This window comes from Perognathus longimembris, chromosome 16 (assembly GCF_023159225.1).
Source record: "Perognathus longimembris pacificus isolate PPM17 chromosome 16, ASM2315922v1, whole genome shotgun sequence".
NCBI lineage: Eukaryota > Metazoa > Chordata > Mammalia > Rodentia > Heteromyidae > Perognathus > Perognathus longimembris.
In genome coordinates, this window is record NC_063176.1 from 34,763,834 (window position 1) to 34,781,240 (window position 17,407).

The 17,407-nt window shown below is 40.9% G+C and overlaps 1 protein-coding gene across 2 annotated transcripts in view; it reads left to right on the top strand.

Moving 5' to 3' along the window:
* Bend4 (BEN domain containing 4) overlaps nucleotides 1-10,404 on the top strand; it is a 29,062-nt gene extending 18,658 nt beyond the window's left edge. The window contains exons 3-5 of one of the 2 annotated variants that reach the window (XM_048364480.1): nucleotides 1,044-1,135; nucleotides 4,724-4,964; nucleotides 7,310-10,404. In XM_048364480.1, coding sequence (XP_048220437.1) covers nucleotides 1,044-1,135; nucleotides 4,724-4,964; nucleotides 7,310-7,527 — 551 coding nt within the window. In that variant the 3' untranslated portion in view covers nucleotides 7,528-10,404. The remainder of the gene's footprint in view (nucleotides 1-1,043; nucleotides 1,136-4,723; nucleotides 4,965-7,309) is intronic. The other variant, XM_048364481.1, reaches the window with a different exon arrangement.
* The last annotated feature ends 7,003 nt before the right edge of the window (nucleotides 10,405-17,407 follow it).

Here is a 17,407-nt window from a genome sequence, read left to right on the forward strand (position 1 = left end):
TGAAGAGGTATATGATAAGACTGGGAGACAGAGCATAGGAGGGGCTGGATCTGGTCTTTCATAGCAGGCCCATTCTCTGGAGCTATCTCAGGGTCCCACTGTCTCAGTTCCTTTCAAGACCATCATCTATTCCACCCAGACACTGGGCATTAGAATCTTCCTCTGAAAATGTTCCACCATCTCTCAACATCACCAAAGGCCAAACTGCCGGCACGTGAATGGTGTGAATATTATCCTTTTTTAAAAACCTGTGGTCAGGTGCAGCGATTCACACCTGCAATCCTACTTACCTGGGAGGCTGAGATTGGGAAGACCACAGTTTAAAGTCATCCTAGCCAAAAAAAAGATCATTAAGACCTTTTCATCCAATAGCTGTGCATATTCATGTGAGCCTTGGATCAAGCACATTGCAGTTCCAGGCCAGCCTGTGAATTTAAAAGTTTTGTGAGATTTCATCTCAGTGAAAAGGAAGGCATGGTGGCACAGATGCACATCTGTTATCTCAACTACCGTGGAAAACATAATAGAGCAAGCACAGTCCAGGCACAGACTTGGTCCAAAACCAAGAGGCTGTCTCTTACAACTAATGCAAAAGAGAGTTGAGAGTGTGGCTTGTAGTATAGAGTGTCTTGTCTATCAGGGTCCTAAATTCAAACTGTAGTACCTTAACAAGAAAAATATCTGTGAAACACTAGGTCAGTACTTTACTTTCAGAAAGTGCCTGAGGTGTTCAGGTTATAGCTAGAGTCAAAGAAAATGAAGCATGTTTCTTCTGTGAGGTATTCCTTGTTTATTGTTGACCTAGGTTTCTCTTGAAATAAGTTGGATTTGAAAGTTATCCTAAAACTTGTCCTGAAACTTTAGCATCTGTTCTATATTTACAAAATGAAGTAACTATGAATGTCAAATTTTAAAAAAGATTCTATTTCCTTTGGAAAATAGAATCTGTTTTTAAAGTTCATATCAACATCTTTTTAGATCTCAGAGTATATTGCGATGAAAAGAACTCTTTTTTAATATAACTATCGCATTCCCCTTCCTAGTGCCCTGCCAGACCGTTCTAGATTATCTGAAGACAGTGCTACAGCACCACAACCAGCTCCTGATGCCACAACCTGCTGACCAGCCAACTGAGGTAGGCCTCTGGGAAGAGAAGGAAAATTCTGTATGTAGTTTCCCTAGAGGAAGAGTTCTCTTCGTCTGGGAACCTCTCTGACCACACCTTCTGCTTCATGCTTATGTTCATTGTTCAAAGGTCTTAATTCAGAACTAGCTACAAATCTACACCTGTGCCTGTGTCTTCCATTTGGATATGAGTCTATGAAGAAATTAAATGAGATTTAGTCATCCTAGCCTTTTTTGTTTTGTTTTGTTTTTTTACAAAAGCAACCCAACAATAGGTCAAAGTTGGTGGCTATTTGAAGAGGATATAGAATCAGAATTCCATAAAAATAGGGAAAATAATCTGTATTTCCTAGGAAAAGATCATTTAAACTTTTAACACCCATCATTATTATTACTGTACTTTTTTATGTTTTTTGATCGGTCTGGCGCTTGAACTCAGGGCCTGGGTGCTGTCCCTGAGGTCTTTTGCTCAAGGGTAGTGCTCTACCATTTTGAGCCACAGCTCCACCTCTGGCTTTCTTGTGGCTAACTGGCAATAATAGTCTTAGGCCTGGGCTGGCTTTGAACTGTGATGCTCAGATCTCAGTCTCCTGTATAGCTAGCCAAAAGCTAGAAGTGTGAGCCTCCAGTGCCCAGCAAGTATACTATTCTTATTACTTCAGGTACATGAACATTTTCTCCTTTTATTGTTTATCACATTTTATTTTTATTAACTATGCTAAAACTAGGAGAATAACTCTCATCCCTAACCCATAGGGTGTTCTGGGTTGTATTTGGGGCTGTAAATTGCTTGTTCTCTTTCTTTTCTGTTTTCTGGTGAAAATTGCCTCCAAATGATATTTCTATATTTTATGAGATGCATATTTTATGTGGCCTTCTGCATTTGGATGAATGCTGAGCTCTTGTAAGAGTGGATTTTGCTACGAATTTGACATAACCCCTGTTTGGGATCATTAGCTCTTGGATTGTTAAAAGTGTCTCCCATCTTAAAATAGAATTATCTTAGGGGAACAGCATTAGGAGGAGTTCCCCAGCTCTGTCTCTAAGGTATGAGACCTTGGGAAAAGATACAACTACCTTGCTGGAGAAATAATCTACTTTGCAAGTGAGCTCACATACAGGAGGGGAGTTTAAAACTTACATAGTGCTAAATAATTGTAAAAACACCTTGTACAGTCTCCTTTTCTAAGGCCAACAAGTGTATTTATAAGAGACCATTAATAAAAGAGGGGTTTAAATTAAAGATGGTTGGGGTTTCTTCTTATTTGCCCCTTGTCTCTGTTGCTGTCAGAAGTTGAAATTTATATTCATCAAAGTCTTAAATGTCCCTAGCTCCACAGGCAAGTGCTTCGCTGTAGCCACCAGTGCTGTGTCTGCTGGTGCAGCCAGCTTTGCACTGGGCTTGGCAGTTGACAAGTGAACTATGTTAAGGCAAGTGCTGTTCTATGCCCTGGGAGCTCATTGTTGGGAGATTTGTGGACACTTTACCACAATTAGCAAAATGCCATCATTATCCCTATTTTGACAGAATGGAGCTGAAGTTAAAGAAGGGTAGTTAGTCACCACGCCAGAGTGAACCCAGAGTCCAGTAATTGCCTGCGCTCTGCTTCCTGGAAAGAGAAGGAACCCTAAACTATGTGCAGAGTGCTTGGCCTGAGCACCTCAGACTCGTTATCAGACATTTAGTAAATGGGTGACACCTATTACTAATGTTCTTCCACAGACACGCCTTCCATACAGTTAGTGGTTCCAAGCCAACCAGCCTTGGATCCCACCTTCCTACCTTCCCTAGACCATACCTGACTGCAGTTCGGGCTGAGGGTAAACTACTCAGAACCTAATGTGTTCTCTCTCAGGGAAACAGCGCTGCCCCTCCTCTTCCTGTCATACCCCGAAGTCTTAACTTGGTACAAGCCACTGCCATCTCACTGAGGAATCATCTGTTGTCTGTCTCCCACACCCTGGTTCTGTGAGCTGGCTGCCTGCTCTCCTCATTTCTGCATCTCTCATTTTCTTTTGACCCTGCCCAGACCCAGTCACACCTCACTCCTGCAGACTGAAAGAGCCTGTGAATCTTCTGCTCGTTGCGCACTGTCCAGTTATCTCTGGACACAGTATCTCCTACTGTCCACAGAGCTAAGGGTTCATCTTTGCTCCCAAGTATTCACTTCATTCATTTATATTTTTTTTTCTGTCACTTGTGGGGCTTGACTGGGGGCCTGGACACTGTCCCTGAGCCCTTTAGCTCTAGGCTAGTACTCTACCACTTTGAGCCACCGTGCCATTTCTGTTTTTTCAAGAGTCTCAGGGACTTTTCTGCCAGGTTTGGCTTTGAACAGTAGTCCTCAGATCCCAGCCTCCTGAGTAACTAGGATTACAGGCCGTACCTGGCACCAAATACATCTTAAGCCCATTTGATGTAGGTCTTCTGTTTTACAAAAGGGGAAAGTGTAGTCCAACAAGTTGAAGTAACTTGCTCAAGTTAATCTAATAGAACATGACATCAGTGTTGACTTTAAACCCAGCCTTTCAAAGCACAGACTTCAGGAAAATGTGCGCAATTCAGTGATGGTTCCTAACCAACTCTGGCGCCACTTCTTTGCTGTTGCCTTCTGTGCTGCTTACGCTTCTCGATGCTTAAATAATTAGAGTACTTTAAAAAATAAAACACTGTTAGACCCAAACAGTGCCAAATTTATAACATATAGTAAATTTGCAGTTGTAAAACTGTTGGATGAGTTATCCTTTTTTTATTTTGTATACCTTAATTACTTGGAAAGGAGTACATTAAAACTGAGATCACAGGTTAATTAATTTGTCCTGGACTGTAGAATTTTATGGACAGCCAGAACTAAAGTAATGGTCATGTAGGTGCAATTGACTCAACACGGCCTATAAATGTTACAGAAATTCTTGTAATTAGTCCCTCTGCAGCTATTTAGCCTGGGAATTTTATAGCAGACATAAATTATGAAGGTGAAAAGTAAAAATAAAAAAATGAATTGACATAGTAGCATTTGCAGAAGGATAATGTTTTGCATTACTATATTTTCCTAGTTTTCAGTTTTCCTCTTTCTAAAAATTCACTCTTTAATATTGCATCCACCGTAATGCAATAACTATCAGATGTTAGGTACATTAAACACAAGTAATATCTTATTAAAATAGACCACCAGCATCATTTCTACAAGGACTTGACTGCCAGCCAAAGGATGAAGGGACCTGTTTGATCGCAGTCTTCAAAGTCATTTTTGCATATTTTAATAGATTGAAAAGGAAAGTTACAGGTTATATTTAAATAGTGTTCCCTGTCATTGGATCTTGACACATTTTAACCTACCTGTTAAAATGCGAGTTATAAATAGCTCCTCTTTCAAAGGTGTTCATTATACCTCATTGGCTCTTGTTATAGAAAATGCAAATGTAATTTGAAAAGTGCCCGTTTCTGAGTGTGAGCAATTACTTGTGCTCTTCAGTACTTGGTTCATTGTCAGCACAGCCACTTGGTTAAAAAGCATGTTTGCCTTTGAAATGGAGATCGCTTTGGCTTCTGGCTGCCTGGCTCTGTAGGTAATGAGAAAATATTTTGCTTTTCCAGGGAAGCAAGCAGCTGTTGAACAACTATCCTGTCTACATAACGAGCAAACAGTGGGATGAGGCTGTAAATTCTTCAAAGAAAGATGGGCGACGGCTCCTGCGATACCTCATCAGATTTGTTTTCACAACCGATGAGCTTAAGTACTCATGCGGCCTTGGGAAAAGGAAAAGGTCAGTGCAGTCAGGAGAGACAGGTCCTGAAAGACGCCCTCTGGATCCAGTTAAAGTCACATGCCTCCGAGGTACTGCATCCTTCCGCTCAGTGTCCACCATCCGTGATCCCATTTCACCGCATTGGCTGTGGCTCCCCGTACAAATGTTTATTAGCCTTCCTGTATTTTGATTTCTTTCCACTGAGATCTTACAGGCTTTCCATGTGCCCCATCTACTTGGTATTGAGAAGCTCTAAACAATCTTCGTTTGCTTTAGTCTTGTTGTTCTCACTTATGGTACCTAAGCATTGCATAGCACTTCATGTTTCACGCTTTAAATTCAGATTTTCTTTGCTACCAAAGAAGGCCACTTCCAGCAGTACTGGAACAAGGGGATATTTATTTATTTATTTATTTATTTTTGCCAGTCTTAGGGCTTGGACTGTGGGCCTGAGCACTGTTTCTAGCTTCTTTTTGCTCAATGCTAGCATGATACCACTTGAGCCACAGTGCCCACTTCTGGCCTTTTCTGTTTTCTGTTGTGCTGAGGATTGAACCCAGGGCTTCATGCATGCTAGGCGAGCACTCTACCACTAAGCTATATTCCCAGCCCCAATTTTTTTCTTCTCTTAGAAAAAATGATAAAATGGTAAGCTACCATTCTAGCCTGGGCTCCCCATCTAGCTTTCTTCTTCTTCAAGAATACTTGGTCCAACTCATTAAATTTGTTTGGAATTTGGTTCTTCTTAGTGCCTGAAGTATACTTTTTAAAATTTTTGATTAAAGATTTCCTGTGTTAAAAATATTTCTTATCTGGGTGATGATAGCTCATGCCTGTAATTCTAGTTACTCAGGAGACCAAGATCTGAGGATCCAAGTTCGAAGCTAGCCTAGGGGAGAAAAATCTGTGAAACTGTGATTTCTAGTTTACCACCAAAACAACTGTGGCTCAAATGTTAGAGCACTAACCTTGAGCAAAAAGCTAAGGGACAGTACCCAGGAGATCAAGCATCACAGCCAGTATACGTGTGTGCTTGCACATGCGCACGCGCACACACACACACACACACACACACACAGAAATAGGCTTCTCAGAAAGCTCAGATGTTAACTTGTATAGGCAGTTTAATAGTAATTTCATCAACTAGAAAGACAATGTTGGATCAAAATTTTTCCTAATAAAGAAGTCACAGTTGTTGTTTTTTAAAGTGTGACCAATACAACTTTTGCTGTTGGGATGCAGGCTTAACCTTAGGCACAGCATTCTAAAGCCTTTAGGGGGCCTAAAAGTGCAGCTGAGATTGCCTTGTCCACCCCAGAAATTCTCTTGGAGCAGGGATGGGGAAGGCATGCATGCTCTTGATGGAGCTGGCTGGTACCTGAGGAAGCCACCTGAATTCAAAACATCGTTCACATAGGCATCAGTAATCTAGAACATCTTCTGGGTTTTGGAAATTCTAGGTTGTCTCTTAGCCGATGTGTCTCAGTTTCCCTCAGTCCAGCATTGTGAAAGACAGCGGAGTCACTCACCAGAGGCAGTGTTGAGGTTGAGGGTTCTATGGGGTTCTTCCTGTGTACGACACAAGGGAAGTTATACTTAAGTTTCCAAAAGGAGCCAAGTGATAAAAGGTGTCACAGCTGAATCCCTCTGCAGAAACTTTATTCATATTTTACATTCTAAAAGCAAGTTAGGGAAGCAAGTTAGATTAAAATACTCTGACAGAGGTACAATGTTGCTACTGTGAGATATCTACTGATGTACTATCTCACTTCATGCCATCCTGGCTGCCGAGCCAGTGCCTGCACTGGGGGTCCCACCCAGCCTTTAGGTAAAAAGTACACAGGCAAGAAGTCAGGACTGTCTGTTGGAGTTGGCTGAAACTTGTCTCTTCCAGGCAGGCAAACTGCCTTGTAGTGAAGTCAAGTACTTAGATGACACAACATTGAAAAAGTACTTTGCCAGTTCATATGCAGATATTACAGCAGAGGAGAAGGGAGTACAGCCCATCTTGCCTTTCTGAACTGAGATAAAGTTACCTCATGCATCAAGACCCTGTGATTTTATTGTACTTCATCTTCAAACTAGCAGCCACTTAAAATTTAGTGACAGTATTTGTTGTGCTTCTAGAGATGACTTTCTCGAAAGTCAAGCATATAACGACGTAGGTTTTGGAATGTACTAATATACCAGGCATGGTACACACCATCTTCCTATTCAGTTGACTTTTCTTTTCAGCAGTTAAATGTTGAGGAAGTTTGGGTGGAATAAGCTGGGTGTGGCATGTGATGTCATCATAGCATTGCACTGGCTCTCCCATGCAACTTTTCTGATAGAGCATCTGTATAAGTTAAGCAGCCTGTCCTGTCATTTTCTGCCAAAACTAGCTGTATTATTTTTTTCTCTCTCTCTCCTACTGTTGTATATATTCCCACAGAATTCATTAGGATGCACTGCACCTCCAACCCTGATTGGTGGATGCCTTCAGAGGAACAGATAAACAAAGTGTTCAGCGATGCCGTGGGTCATGCCCGCCAGGGACGGGCAGTGGGGACTTTTCTGCACAACGGTGGCTCATTTTATGAAGGGATCGATCACCAGGCCTCACAGGACGAAGTCTTCAATAAGAGTTCACAGGATGGATCTGGGGATTAGTGGACAATCTCCCACCGCAGCAGCTGGGCTTTCCAGAGCTCCAATTGTGAATTTCCATTTACTGTGACCTGAGAATCCAAAGCATGTTTTCCTATAGTACTTTACACATTCTCAACCTTAAAGCTTCACTTGTTGCCATCGTTCCCAAATAGAAATGGATGTTTAGGTTGTTTGGGAAGTCTCTGGCACCAACTACAGACTTTAGGACTATTATGTTATATAAAAAAAAAAAACAACTACAGTTGATGTAAAGTTGATTACTGGCTAGACAGTGAGGGTGGGAGAAATAGGGGGTGGGGCTCCTTTACCTGTCCTGAATCTTCAGATAAGCTCTGCCTCTTGAGCAGATCTGTGCCCCAAGGAACAGAAGGTTAGTGCTCCTACTCTAGGGAGAACTCCTACTGATAGGCTGAGTCTAAGGAACAAGCATTCTCTTATTTTAATCATAAGTTGTCTTTATGTTTTCCAAAGACTTGAATCCAGAATTCACAGCAGACACTGAATGGTTGACACCTGTGCTCCCATACGTTATTACAAGGTCTATTAGTAACTGAATTCAGAACTCAGAGGTTATCTGCTTTGACAGTGGTCATTTATAATTAACTACTTTTTTTCTACTAGGGAAAACCTCCTCTGTGTTGATTAAAAAGGCTTTTTGTGATCTCTGGAGTTTACAAACAGTAAGTAGCTTTTACATTATATCACTCAAGAAACATCCAAAGATCCAGAAACCATTTTCAAATACTCAGTTTCCAGAACAGCTAGAATCCACCCTTTGCTCAGCCTTACTCCCGCTTTGTCTACATGCCAGAGTGATGGGTTGAACAGAGAAAGCACCTCTCAGTTTGAGGCACTGAAGACCAGCTGCATGGTGTGACTGATGGCGTTCATTGCATCGATCAGGATGTCTGGTATGTGGGTGCAACTTCGAGGCCATCCTGACTCTTATGCAATGGGCTCGTCAGTGGTTTTTCTGAAGGTTGAGGGTCTTTTGTGTGCCTACTTGACCTTGAGAATTTGTATGAAACCTCTGCTTCATCGGTGAACCTGTTTTCATGCTACATGTCTGTGACTCTTTCCACCCCCCACTGTTGCCCAGAACTCCCAGTCTCTGGCAGAGTTCACACTGGTCCTCTCCTGCCCACGTCTCCTGTTTAATTTATTGACCTCCATACAAGAAATTAGTAGTATCTTTGCAACCTTTCCTTACCAGAGGTGCTAGAATCGTTACTTCTGAACACTTAGCTTTGAATATGAGCAGATATTCCTGTTATTACCAAACTTGCTAGATCACAATTTTCTTTGTTGAGCAACAAGCTAAATAGGAAATATTATAGTAATAGCTTTCTTGGAAGTTAGGAATTTTATCTACCAACACCAAAGTTTTGAAAATAGGACAAATATTCAAAGTGATTAGCATCCATTTATAAAATATTTTTGGCTATTTTTTCCAAAGTAAAATCATCAATGACCATTTGCATTAAACAATAAAGGGTATCTAGTGTATGTAAATGCCTACACGGCATCTTCCTCCAGCTTTTCTTCTGACTGGCTTGCAACCGCTGGTAAGCTTAATGTTTATGCGATGGTCATTAGCCAGATTTGTCAAAAGGTGTAGGGAAAACTGATAGTGAAATCTCAATGGGGGAAAATTAACAGTAATATTTTGAAGTAAAAGAAACTATATGAGCAAATGAGCTGTTTGTTCAGACAACAGTGAGACCAGTCTCTTTGTATGTCCAGAGTTGAAAAGGAACTTGATGTTTGTACAGAGGCTTTGGCAGTCTGTCTTAAGAGATTCTTTGATGGAGAGAAGTTGCAAGACCAGCACTGCTTCATTTCTCTCTCTCACCTTATCTTGTCTGTTTTTCTGTTTTGCACTGGCTTTAGTCGTTCTTGCTACATTGTCCTTTTTTTCCCCTATAGCAGCAATCTTTGACCATGGTTAGAAAAACCTTTAATCATTCTTGTTTTACTCTAAGTTTGACATATTATGCATATTTCTTCTATATCATTTTGGAGTCCTGTGTGGTTCTGGTCCTCTGTAGGGTGACGCGAGCTTTGTGCGCTCGCTCCACATGGCCTTCAGTGACATGACCTCATCACAGGTGTGAGCCAAGGGGACAGGAACCTCAGAGGGCTGAGATGTTCATCACCTGTGATCGAAAGCACCTGTGATAGTTTACACACCAGCTTTGCTCCTAAAGCTCCCCTTCATTCCCATTTCAGGTGAATTTTTTCTCTTATTGAGCTGTTTGACAGGATGTGTATCACACATTCTAGAATGTACTGGAGCATTACATGTAGGACCAGCCATCCTACACGTGAAGAAACCAAAGGCCCGTAGGGATGAGATGCTCAGCACCCACAACCAGTTCCAATGTCTCTCTAGGGTCTAGAACTTGGAATTCAGTCAGGCGCTCCATTCTACCCCTGACTGTAATTACTGTATTTCTTTAACTTTCACTGCTTGTCCCCAGGTACTAGCATCCACTTACACTTAGCCTTTGCTACAGCATTAGCTCACAGATTCTACTGGCTCCTCTTCTTAGCACCTGACCATTTAAGACTGCTGTGCCACCTGAGTTGATCCTGGTTTCCTTCATGATTACCTCATTCTTAAATCAGGGCTTACAAATGATGTCCTTTTGCTTTGTGGTAAGGTGACCTATATGTGTGACAAGCTTACAAGTTCATCACTTAACCTTGATGTCATTGTTGCCCTGTCAGCCTTTTTAATTGATCTCTAGGCATCTGAAAGCACTGCTTATCTTATTGATTGGATTTTCCACATCCCTGTCTTGTGTGTTGAACATATTACCCTAACAAGAAGGCTTAGTCTTAGGTCAACTTCTACCGTTCCTGGTGTGAAATAGGTTGAAGGCGAGAAAAGGAGGGTGCAGGGTTGTTGTGACCACCATTGAGAGAAAATGCTGTTTGGGGCTGTGACTCGATGGGTCCAGAGTCCCAGCTATCATGTCCATACCTGCCAAAAGTAACAGCAGTGTCCAGTGTCCTGACATGAAAATGTCAGAGGCTGTGCCTGCTTTCCACTGTGCCTGGATGCCCCCAGCACAGTCCCCACGAGGTTGAGGTAATCCTGGAATGACCTGTATTGGACATTGGCCAGGAACCCCTGGAGCGCCATGGTCTTCTGCAAGCAGTTAATAAGGCTACAGCCCTTGCTGTCTTTTGACAGTGCCTTGTTTAGAATCTTGTGACTTGACCTCAGCAATAGAGGCTTTCAAGAACCAGTGTAAACACTTCAGTCTGGAGCATCTTCTGCCTTAAAGTGTTTCTTCCATCCTCTTCTGGCATTCCTTGTGCCAACTAGAATGGTTAGGGGACTCACTTGTGACTTACGGCCTCCACCAGGAAGGTGAGGAATAGCGAGAGTCCATCTCCACTGACAGGGATACTGAGGGATAGGTGTAGAGGAGTTAGGTTGTGTTGGGGATAATAAGGAAATATAAATGGCTTCAGTATACTTCATGTGGCATCAGCCTTTAAGTCCCATAACTATTCTCATACTACAATGTTTACACAAAGTCTGGACGACAACCCAAACTTGATGGTCTACAGTTTCTTGATTTCTACATATCTCCAATTCTTTCAGTATCTTGTTTCTCCTTCTGTTGCTCTAAAAAAATGTATGGATAGTTACATAACGAGGAAGCACACAATGAATTCAGAAGAGCAAGCATGCATTGTCCTGACCAGTGATGCTTTTTATTCTGGGGGATGTTTGTTTTGTAGTGCTGTGGATATTTAACCCAGGGACTCTCAGCCCCCATTTATATTCTGTATTCTATATGTGCTCTCCACCTAAACCAGAGTCCTTCTTGACTACCTCTTTAGTTTCCACTTAGATTTTAATTACCTTAAAAAGGGTCATTCCTAGAAAAGATTTAAATGTAAGCTTTCTCATTCAGTGCTATGTCATTTCACAGTACAGGTCTGTGTTAATTTTTGACAGCTTTCCTATACAGATTTGTAGAAATGTAATAGAAAATGATTTTTGCGCATATGGTGCAAGTCTTGCTGGTGTATGTTAAATGTGGCGACATTTGCCAGAACTGCTTGGCAAAACATGTCAAATAGAACGCTTGAGTCAGAACTCTAATGTAAATGTGTCTAAACAGCAGTATGTATCATTATGATGTATTTTTGTAAACATAGTGATGGCTTCTTTCAGTCGTGCAAGTATTGGATAAAAATAACCACTTCACTTGAAATAACAGGAGAATGTCACTCAGCTGCTGGCAAAGCTACTCATATTATCAGCCAGTAGCACTGGTTCTTTGTGTTTTCTAGAGGAGAGGGGAGAATTGACATCTTACAACATGAAGGGCAATGAGAGCCCATCAGCACTTCCTGCATGTAAACGTAAAAACTGCCTAATTCATTTACCCATTACCGACCACCATTACCCTCACAGCAAATTAGACAATAAGAAACATCGAGAGGACAGGATTTTTTTTTCTTCCTGCCAACCAGCTTGGTCAATTTGTTGCAAGTACTAAATTAACAAATCTTTGCATTCATGGTAACTAGATTCGTTTTCCTCATAAGCATCCATTGCTGTCTAATAGAAAGGCAGAAATAATTTACCAAATTGCAACGAAAACATGTCTCCGAGTAAAACCCATTCAAAATGTGTTCGATGCAACAGTACACGTGGCCCCATGTGCCGGGCATGGTAGAAAACAATGGCTCCTTCAAAACCATCCAGCCCAACCACAGTAGCTCACTAAAGCTAGAGCCAGATGCAACCAGTGGCTTCCTCTGCACCCGTGGCTTTGGTGAACACCCTGATGCACCCTCTAGTTTTAATCCTCACAGTAGCTCTGGAAGACTGTTCCTGTTGTCTTCATATTATGGATAAAGAAACAGCCAGATCACTCAACTAAAGTCGTCTCTAGCTTTACAAAGCAGTTTGGCTTTCTGCATAGTCAAGCATAGTTCTTGAAACCTGCTGACACTTTGAACACTTTTGTGTTATTCATGCCATCAAGGGAAAAGTTGAGTTTATGCTCCTGAAAATGACTTCCAAAGCATGTTCATACTTACAGCACATATACCCTATGAAGACAGCTCAGGTTTCTGTATAAGGATTGTCATCTGTGAGAAGAAGAAATAGTAAATTAAAGGCACAGTTCATTTCTATCATAACACAGGAAAAGATTGAACCGAGCAAAGGGTTACCATTTGAAAACTCTTAGAAATAGCACTGGTTCTTAACCAACATTCTGTTTGCTTGGTATGTGTTAGTTTTGTGTTGCTGAGTCTGGTTGGGAGCAGAGGGTCTTAATTTACCATCCTTTACCATCTCTTGGGCTGTGTTTAAGTTCAAGAGCATCCCCAGGCTATGAGGGTTTGTTGCTTCTTGGGAACAGATCATGTCCTAGGTGGGTCACCAACACTCCAGGTCACTGGTCCAGCCTAACCCTGCCCATTTTAAGCATTGCCTTTGTGTGTCTCCTCTCCAGAACTTCATGTAGCAGCCAACTTGGGGCCAACTTGCCTTTACTCTATTTTCTACGATAACACGTGAAGAAACTGTGACAAATCCATTGGTCCTAAGATTTTTATTGTTGGAGTCTTGTGGATTCTCTATGAATAATTTCTATTGGATTGTATTGTGTAGAGTTAATAATACTCACTAGGAACATGTTAATAAAACTACAAATGCATAGTGTAATATAGAATAGCAAAAAAATTTTGTGAACAATTTATATAGAAGAGTAAGTTGTTTTTTAAGTGTTAGGTACATTTCTTTTAGGAACTTAAAATGTTATAAGAGTTTTTTAAACATTGAATATTTTTAATTATAAGAGACATTTGTTACTAGAGCCACTTATTTCAGGTGTTCTAATTGGAGTATTGATTTTATTACCTCATATACCTCTAGAATGCCACATGTTCTGTTGGGAATAAAATTGCACAATAAATGTCATGTCTGCTAAGTGTTTTTATTTTCTCTTTTTGCATCTTTTCCTAATTCATTATAAAAGCTTTAAAAAAGCTGAGGCTTTCTGCTCATCTCTGAAATACAAAGAAAATAGCACGTGCTTAGGAAAACCCAGTTACTGCTCAGGTATGTCAGAGAAGCGAACAGGCATCTTCAGCAGTTCATTTGAGCTCATGACTGGAAGAAGTGAAGTAATGACTAGGAGTGACTGGATTTCCATCCAGAATTTTGTATGCTCACACATTGAACTCATAATTCTCTCTCCTCATACCATTCCTTCATGAAGGGAAATCATGGCAGCTGCCCTTTAAGACCTTGAAAAACACACATAGTGATGGTTTCTGATATTTGGACAGTGCTCTGGGCACAAAGCAAAAAAGCTTGGCTAAGTATGGTAACATGGATGTGGCTTCCCACTCTTACTGCATAAAATAGGTGTCTGACATGATTATGAAACACTAGCTAGCAATGAGTAAATTTTTATTTCATAAGCCAGACTAAGTAAAAGAACAAGACAGTTTCATCTTAGGGGAAACATAAAGATGTTTTATTTTTTCTCTAGAGATTAGTGGTTTTGGAGGAAAGCATTCCTTTAATCCTGACAGTTTGGGCTAGAATTAAAGTTATTCTAAAATTTTGAAAGGATTATATTAAGGAGCGTGGGTCATTGAGTATTTTGTAGCATGGTACATACTAAATAACTCTGAGCAAGGTTGCAGGACCTAAGAGGTGGTATACAGAGATCAGTTCTCTCAAGTCTGGAAATAAATAATCCAAAAACAAAATTGAGCACACCCATAAAAATACTTAGAAGTACTAAATTTAACAATTTTAGGAAATCATTGGAGTCAGACACTGGTGGCTCATGCCTGTAATCCTAACTACCCAAGAGGCTGAGCTGTGAGGCTCACAATTTGAAGCCAGTGTGAGCAGGAAAGTCTGAGACTTTTATCTTCAATTAACCACAAAATGCTGGAAGTGAAGCTGTGGTTCAAGTGGTAGAGTGCTAGCCTCAGTAAAAGAAGAACGAGGACAGCACTCCGGCCCTGAGTTGAAGCCTCTGGACCAGCACTAAAAACAATCCACTGAAAAAAATTTAAAGCATCTGGTGGAAAGATAGCCCATTGGTGATGGAGTAGAAGACTTGGTATTACTAAAGCGATATTCAATCTCCAGATGCAGTAAAATCAGCCAGTATCTAGCTGGCTTTGCAGAAATTAGGAAGCTCAAAGCCAACAAAAGCCCTTACATTTATGTCCAGTTGTTTTTCTGTTTGGTAGTACTAGGGTCAGAGCCCACAACCTCAGGCTTGCTAGGCAAGCATTCTGATGCTTTCCCTCAGTCAGGCCAGCCTTGTACCTCTACCTGCCTATCTCCACATGCCAAGTCATCTGAATAAGACTGTGCCACAATGACCCATGAGGTTTTTGACAGGGTGCCCAGGTAGTTCAATGGATCAATAATAGATTTTGTAGCCGGTCATGGTGGGACCATAGGACCACAAGCAAAATAGAACTCAAAATGGGTCACAGGCTTAAAAGTTCTGGAGCCCAAATGATACAGAACTTGGAGGAAGACAAGTCATGATCTTAGTTTGGCAATGGTTTTATTAATATACCAAAATAAATAACACACTTAAATACTTAATGTTGGATTTCAACAAAGTGAAAAATGGCCCTCAGAGGATATGACAAATTCACAGAAGAAAATATTCATGTCATATATATGATGAGTGTATTGGTTTGATTGTAGAGGCCTATGATCCTAGCTACTCAAGGGGCCCAAACAGGTGGGTCACAAGTTTGAGACCAGCTGCAGCTTGGGCTGCAGTGTAAAACCTTGTCCCAAAAGAAACAGAAAAGAGCCAGAATATAGAGAACTTCAACAATTCAGCAGTAAAGAAAAATGGCCCAATTAAAAATAGACAATTTGAATATCATAAGGGAAATCCAATGTCTTAACTAGCGTGGTAAAAACCCTCAGATCCTGCTGGTCAGAAAGTAGTCATATTAAAAAATGGATTGGTACTTGCAAAATTGTTTGGTGTAAGTGAACTGAACACCTCAGGGGGGGAAAGGGTAAGGGGGAGGGGGGTATGAGGGACAAGGTAACAAACAGTACAAGAAATGTATCCAATGCCTAACGTATGAAACTGTAACCTCTCTGTACATCAGTTAGATAATAAAAATTTGAAAAAAAATGGATTGGTACTTCCTTAAAAAGTTTTAAGTCCAGCAAATATAGCTCAGTGCTTGCCTAACATTCACAGGCCTTGGATTTAATTCCAGGACAGGAAAAGTTTGTCATAGAGCCCAGCAATTTGATTCACAGTGAAATATCCAAGAGAATAAAAAATACATGTGCATACACAGTCATCTGTACACATTAATGGCATAATTAACACCCCCCCTGCAAAATCCAAAAGTCCATCAATTAGTGAATAAGAGGATAGAGCCACATTAGGAAACTTAGTCATAAAAAGGTGTCCTAGGTACTTGAGGCTGAGAGCTGAGGATTGCAGTTCAAAACCAGCCTGGTGCAAAAAGTCTGTGAGACTTTTATCTCCAATTAACCATCAGAAAACTGGAAGTGGAGCTGTGGCTCAAAATGGTAGAGCAGTACCTTTGAGCAAAGGAGCTAATGGACAGAGCATAGGCCCTGAGTTCAAGCCCTATGACTGCAAAAAAAAAAAAAAAAGGCATAAGGTTCTGTACAATGTAAGACAAATTAACCTTGAAAATGTGGTAAGTGAAAGACACCAGTGAATAAAAGGCCATGTGTAGATGACTCATGTGTAGATGATTCATTCAATTTGTATGAAATGTCCAGAATAGTCAAAATACTAGATTGGTGGATTTTTTCAAGATGATTCACAATATATCATTTAGACAATTTCAGAACCATATATACATATATACAAAACAATATATACACATGTACAAAACAACCCCTTTTAAACTGGCAGCTAATGACTGAGTTATTATTTGGAGGGAAATAAGCAATTAATTACGACGATCCCAAGTTAATTATGAAGATCCCCAAATGAACTGTCTTCAGAAGTCTGAAACAATCATAAAAATGACAGAAAATAAGGGCCTAAAGCTGGCTATGTCATACCAAGAGGTGATTTTGTCTCAGCTGTGGTATCTGACAGTTCAGAGCTTTCAGAAATGATTCCTTGTGCTGACAAATCTGGTTGAATCACTATTTTTCTCCTTCCTCTCTCCCCATTCCTATTGACAGCTGCTGGTGAGAGCTCACGGTGAGATCTCCTTAGTGACACACCTCAAGTTCCAGCCAGAGGCTGTCAGGAAATACCCAAAGGAGTTGAGAGACACTTGGTGTGACAGAGAGTGGGCAGGGTACAGTCAGCCAGAAGAGGCAAGATAGAGGGTTGGTGACTCTGGAGCTAGAGAACTGTGATCTTCACTTGAGGATCACAGCTAGACTTCAGGGGAGGAGCCAGAACACACTAGAAATCGAGACAGCCCACCCACACTCACATGCAGTGCTGCAAGGGGAAAGGGCTAAGTCCGTAGTTCAAAGGTCTCTGATTCTGCATCATTAAAATCGTGAGAGCTTTGCATAGATGACTTCTTAAATAGTCAACACATATCAATCATTGGGTTAGGTGTGTTACTATTATACTTCTTCATTGAATCTTGTCAGTGAGCATGTAAGGTAAGTGTTCATATCATCCCCGGTCCACAGATGAGGAAACAAGATGCACAATGCATTCAGCACACACATCCAAGGACTCAACCCCACACAAAATCGTTTACTTACTTTGCAAACTAGTTTCTGAAGCTAGGGTTCCCTTTTGGCCACATTCCCCTCCAACAATTGTTATTGTTAGTATCAGTACGACTTTAAGACAAAAAATAATCGCAATGTCAGGCTGATAACAAT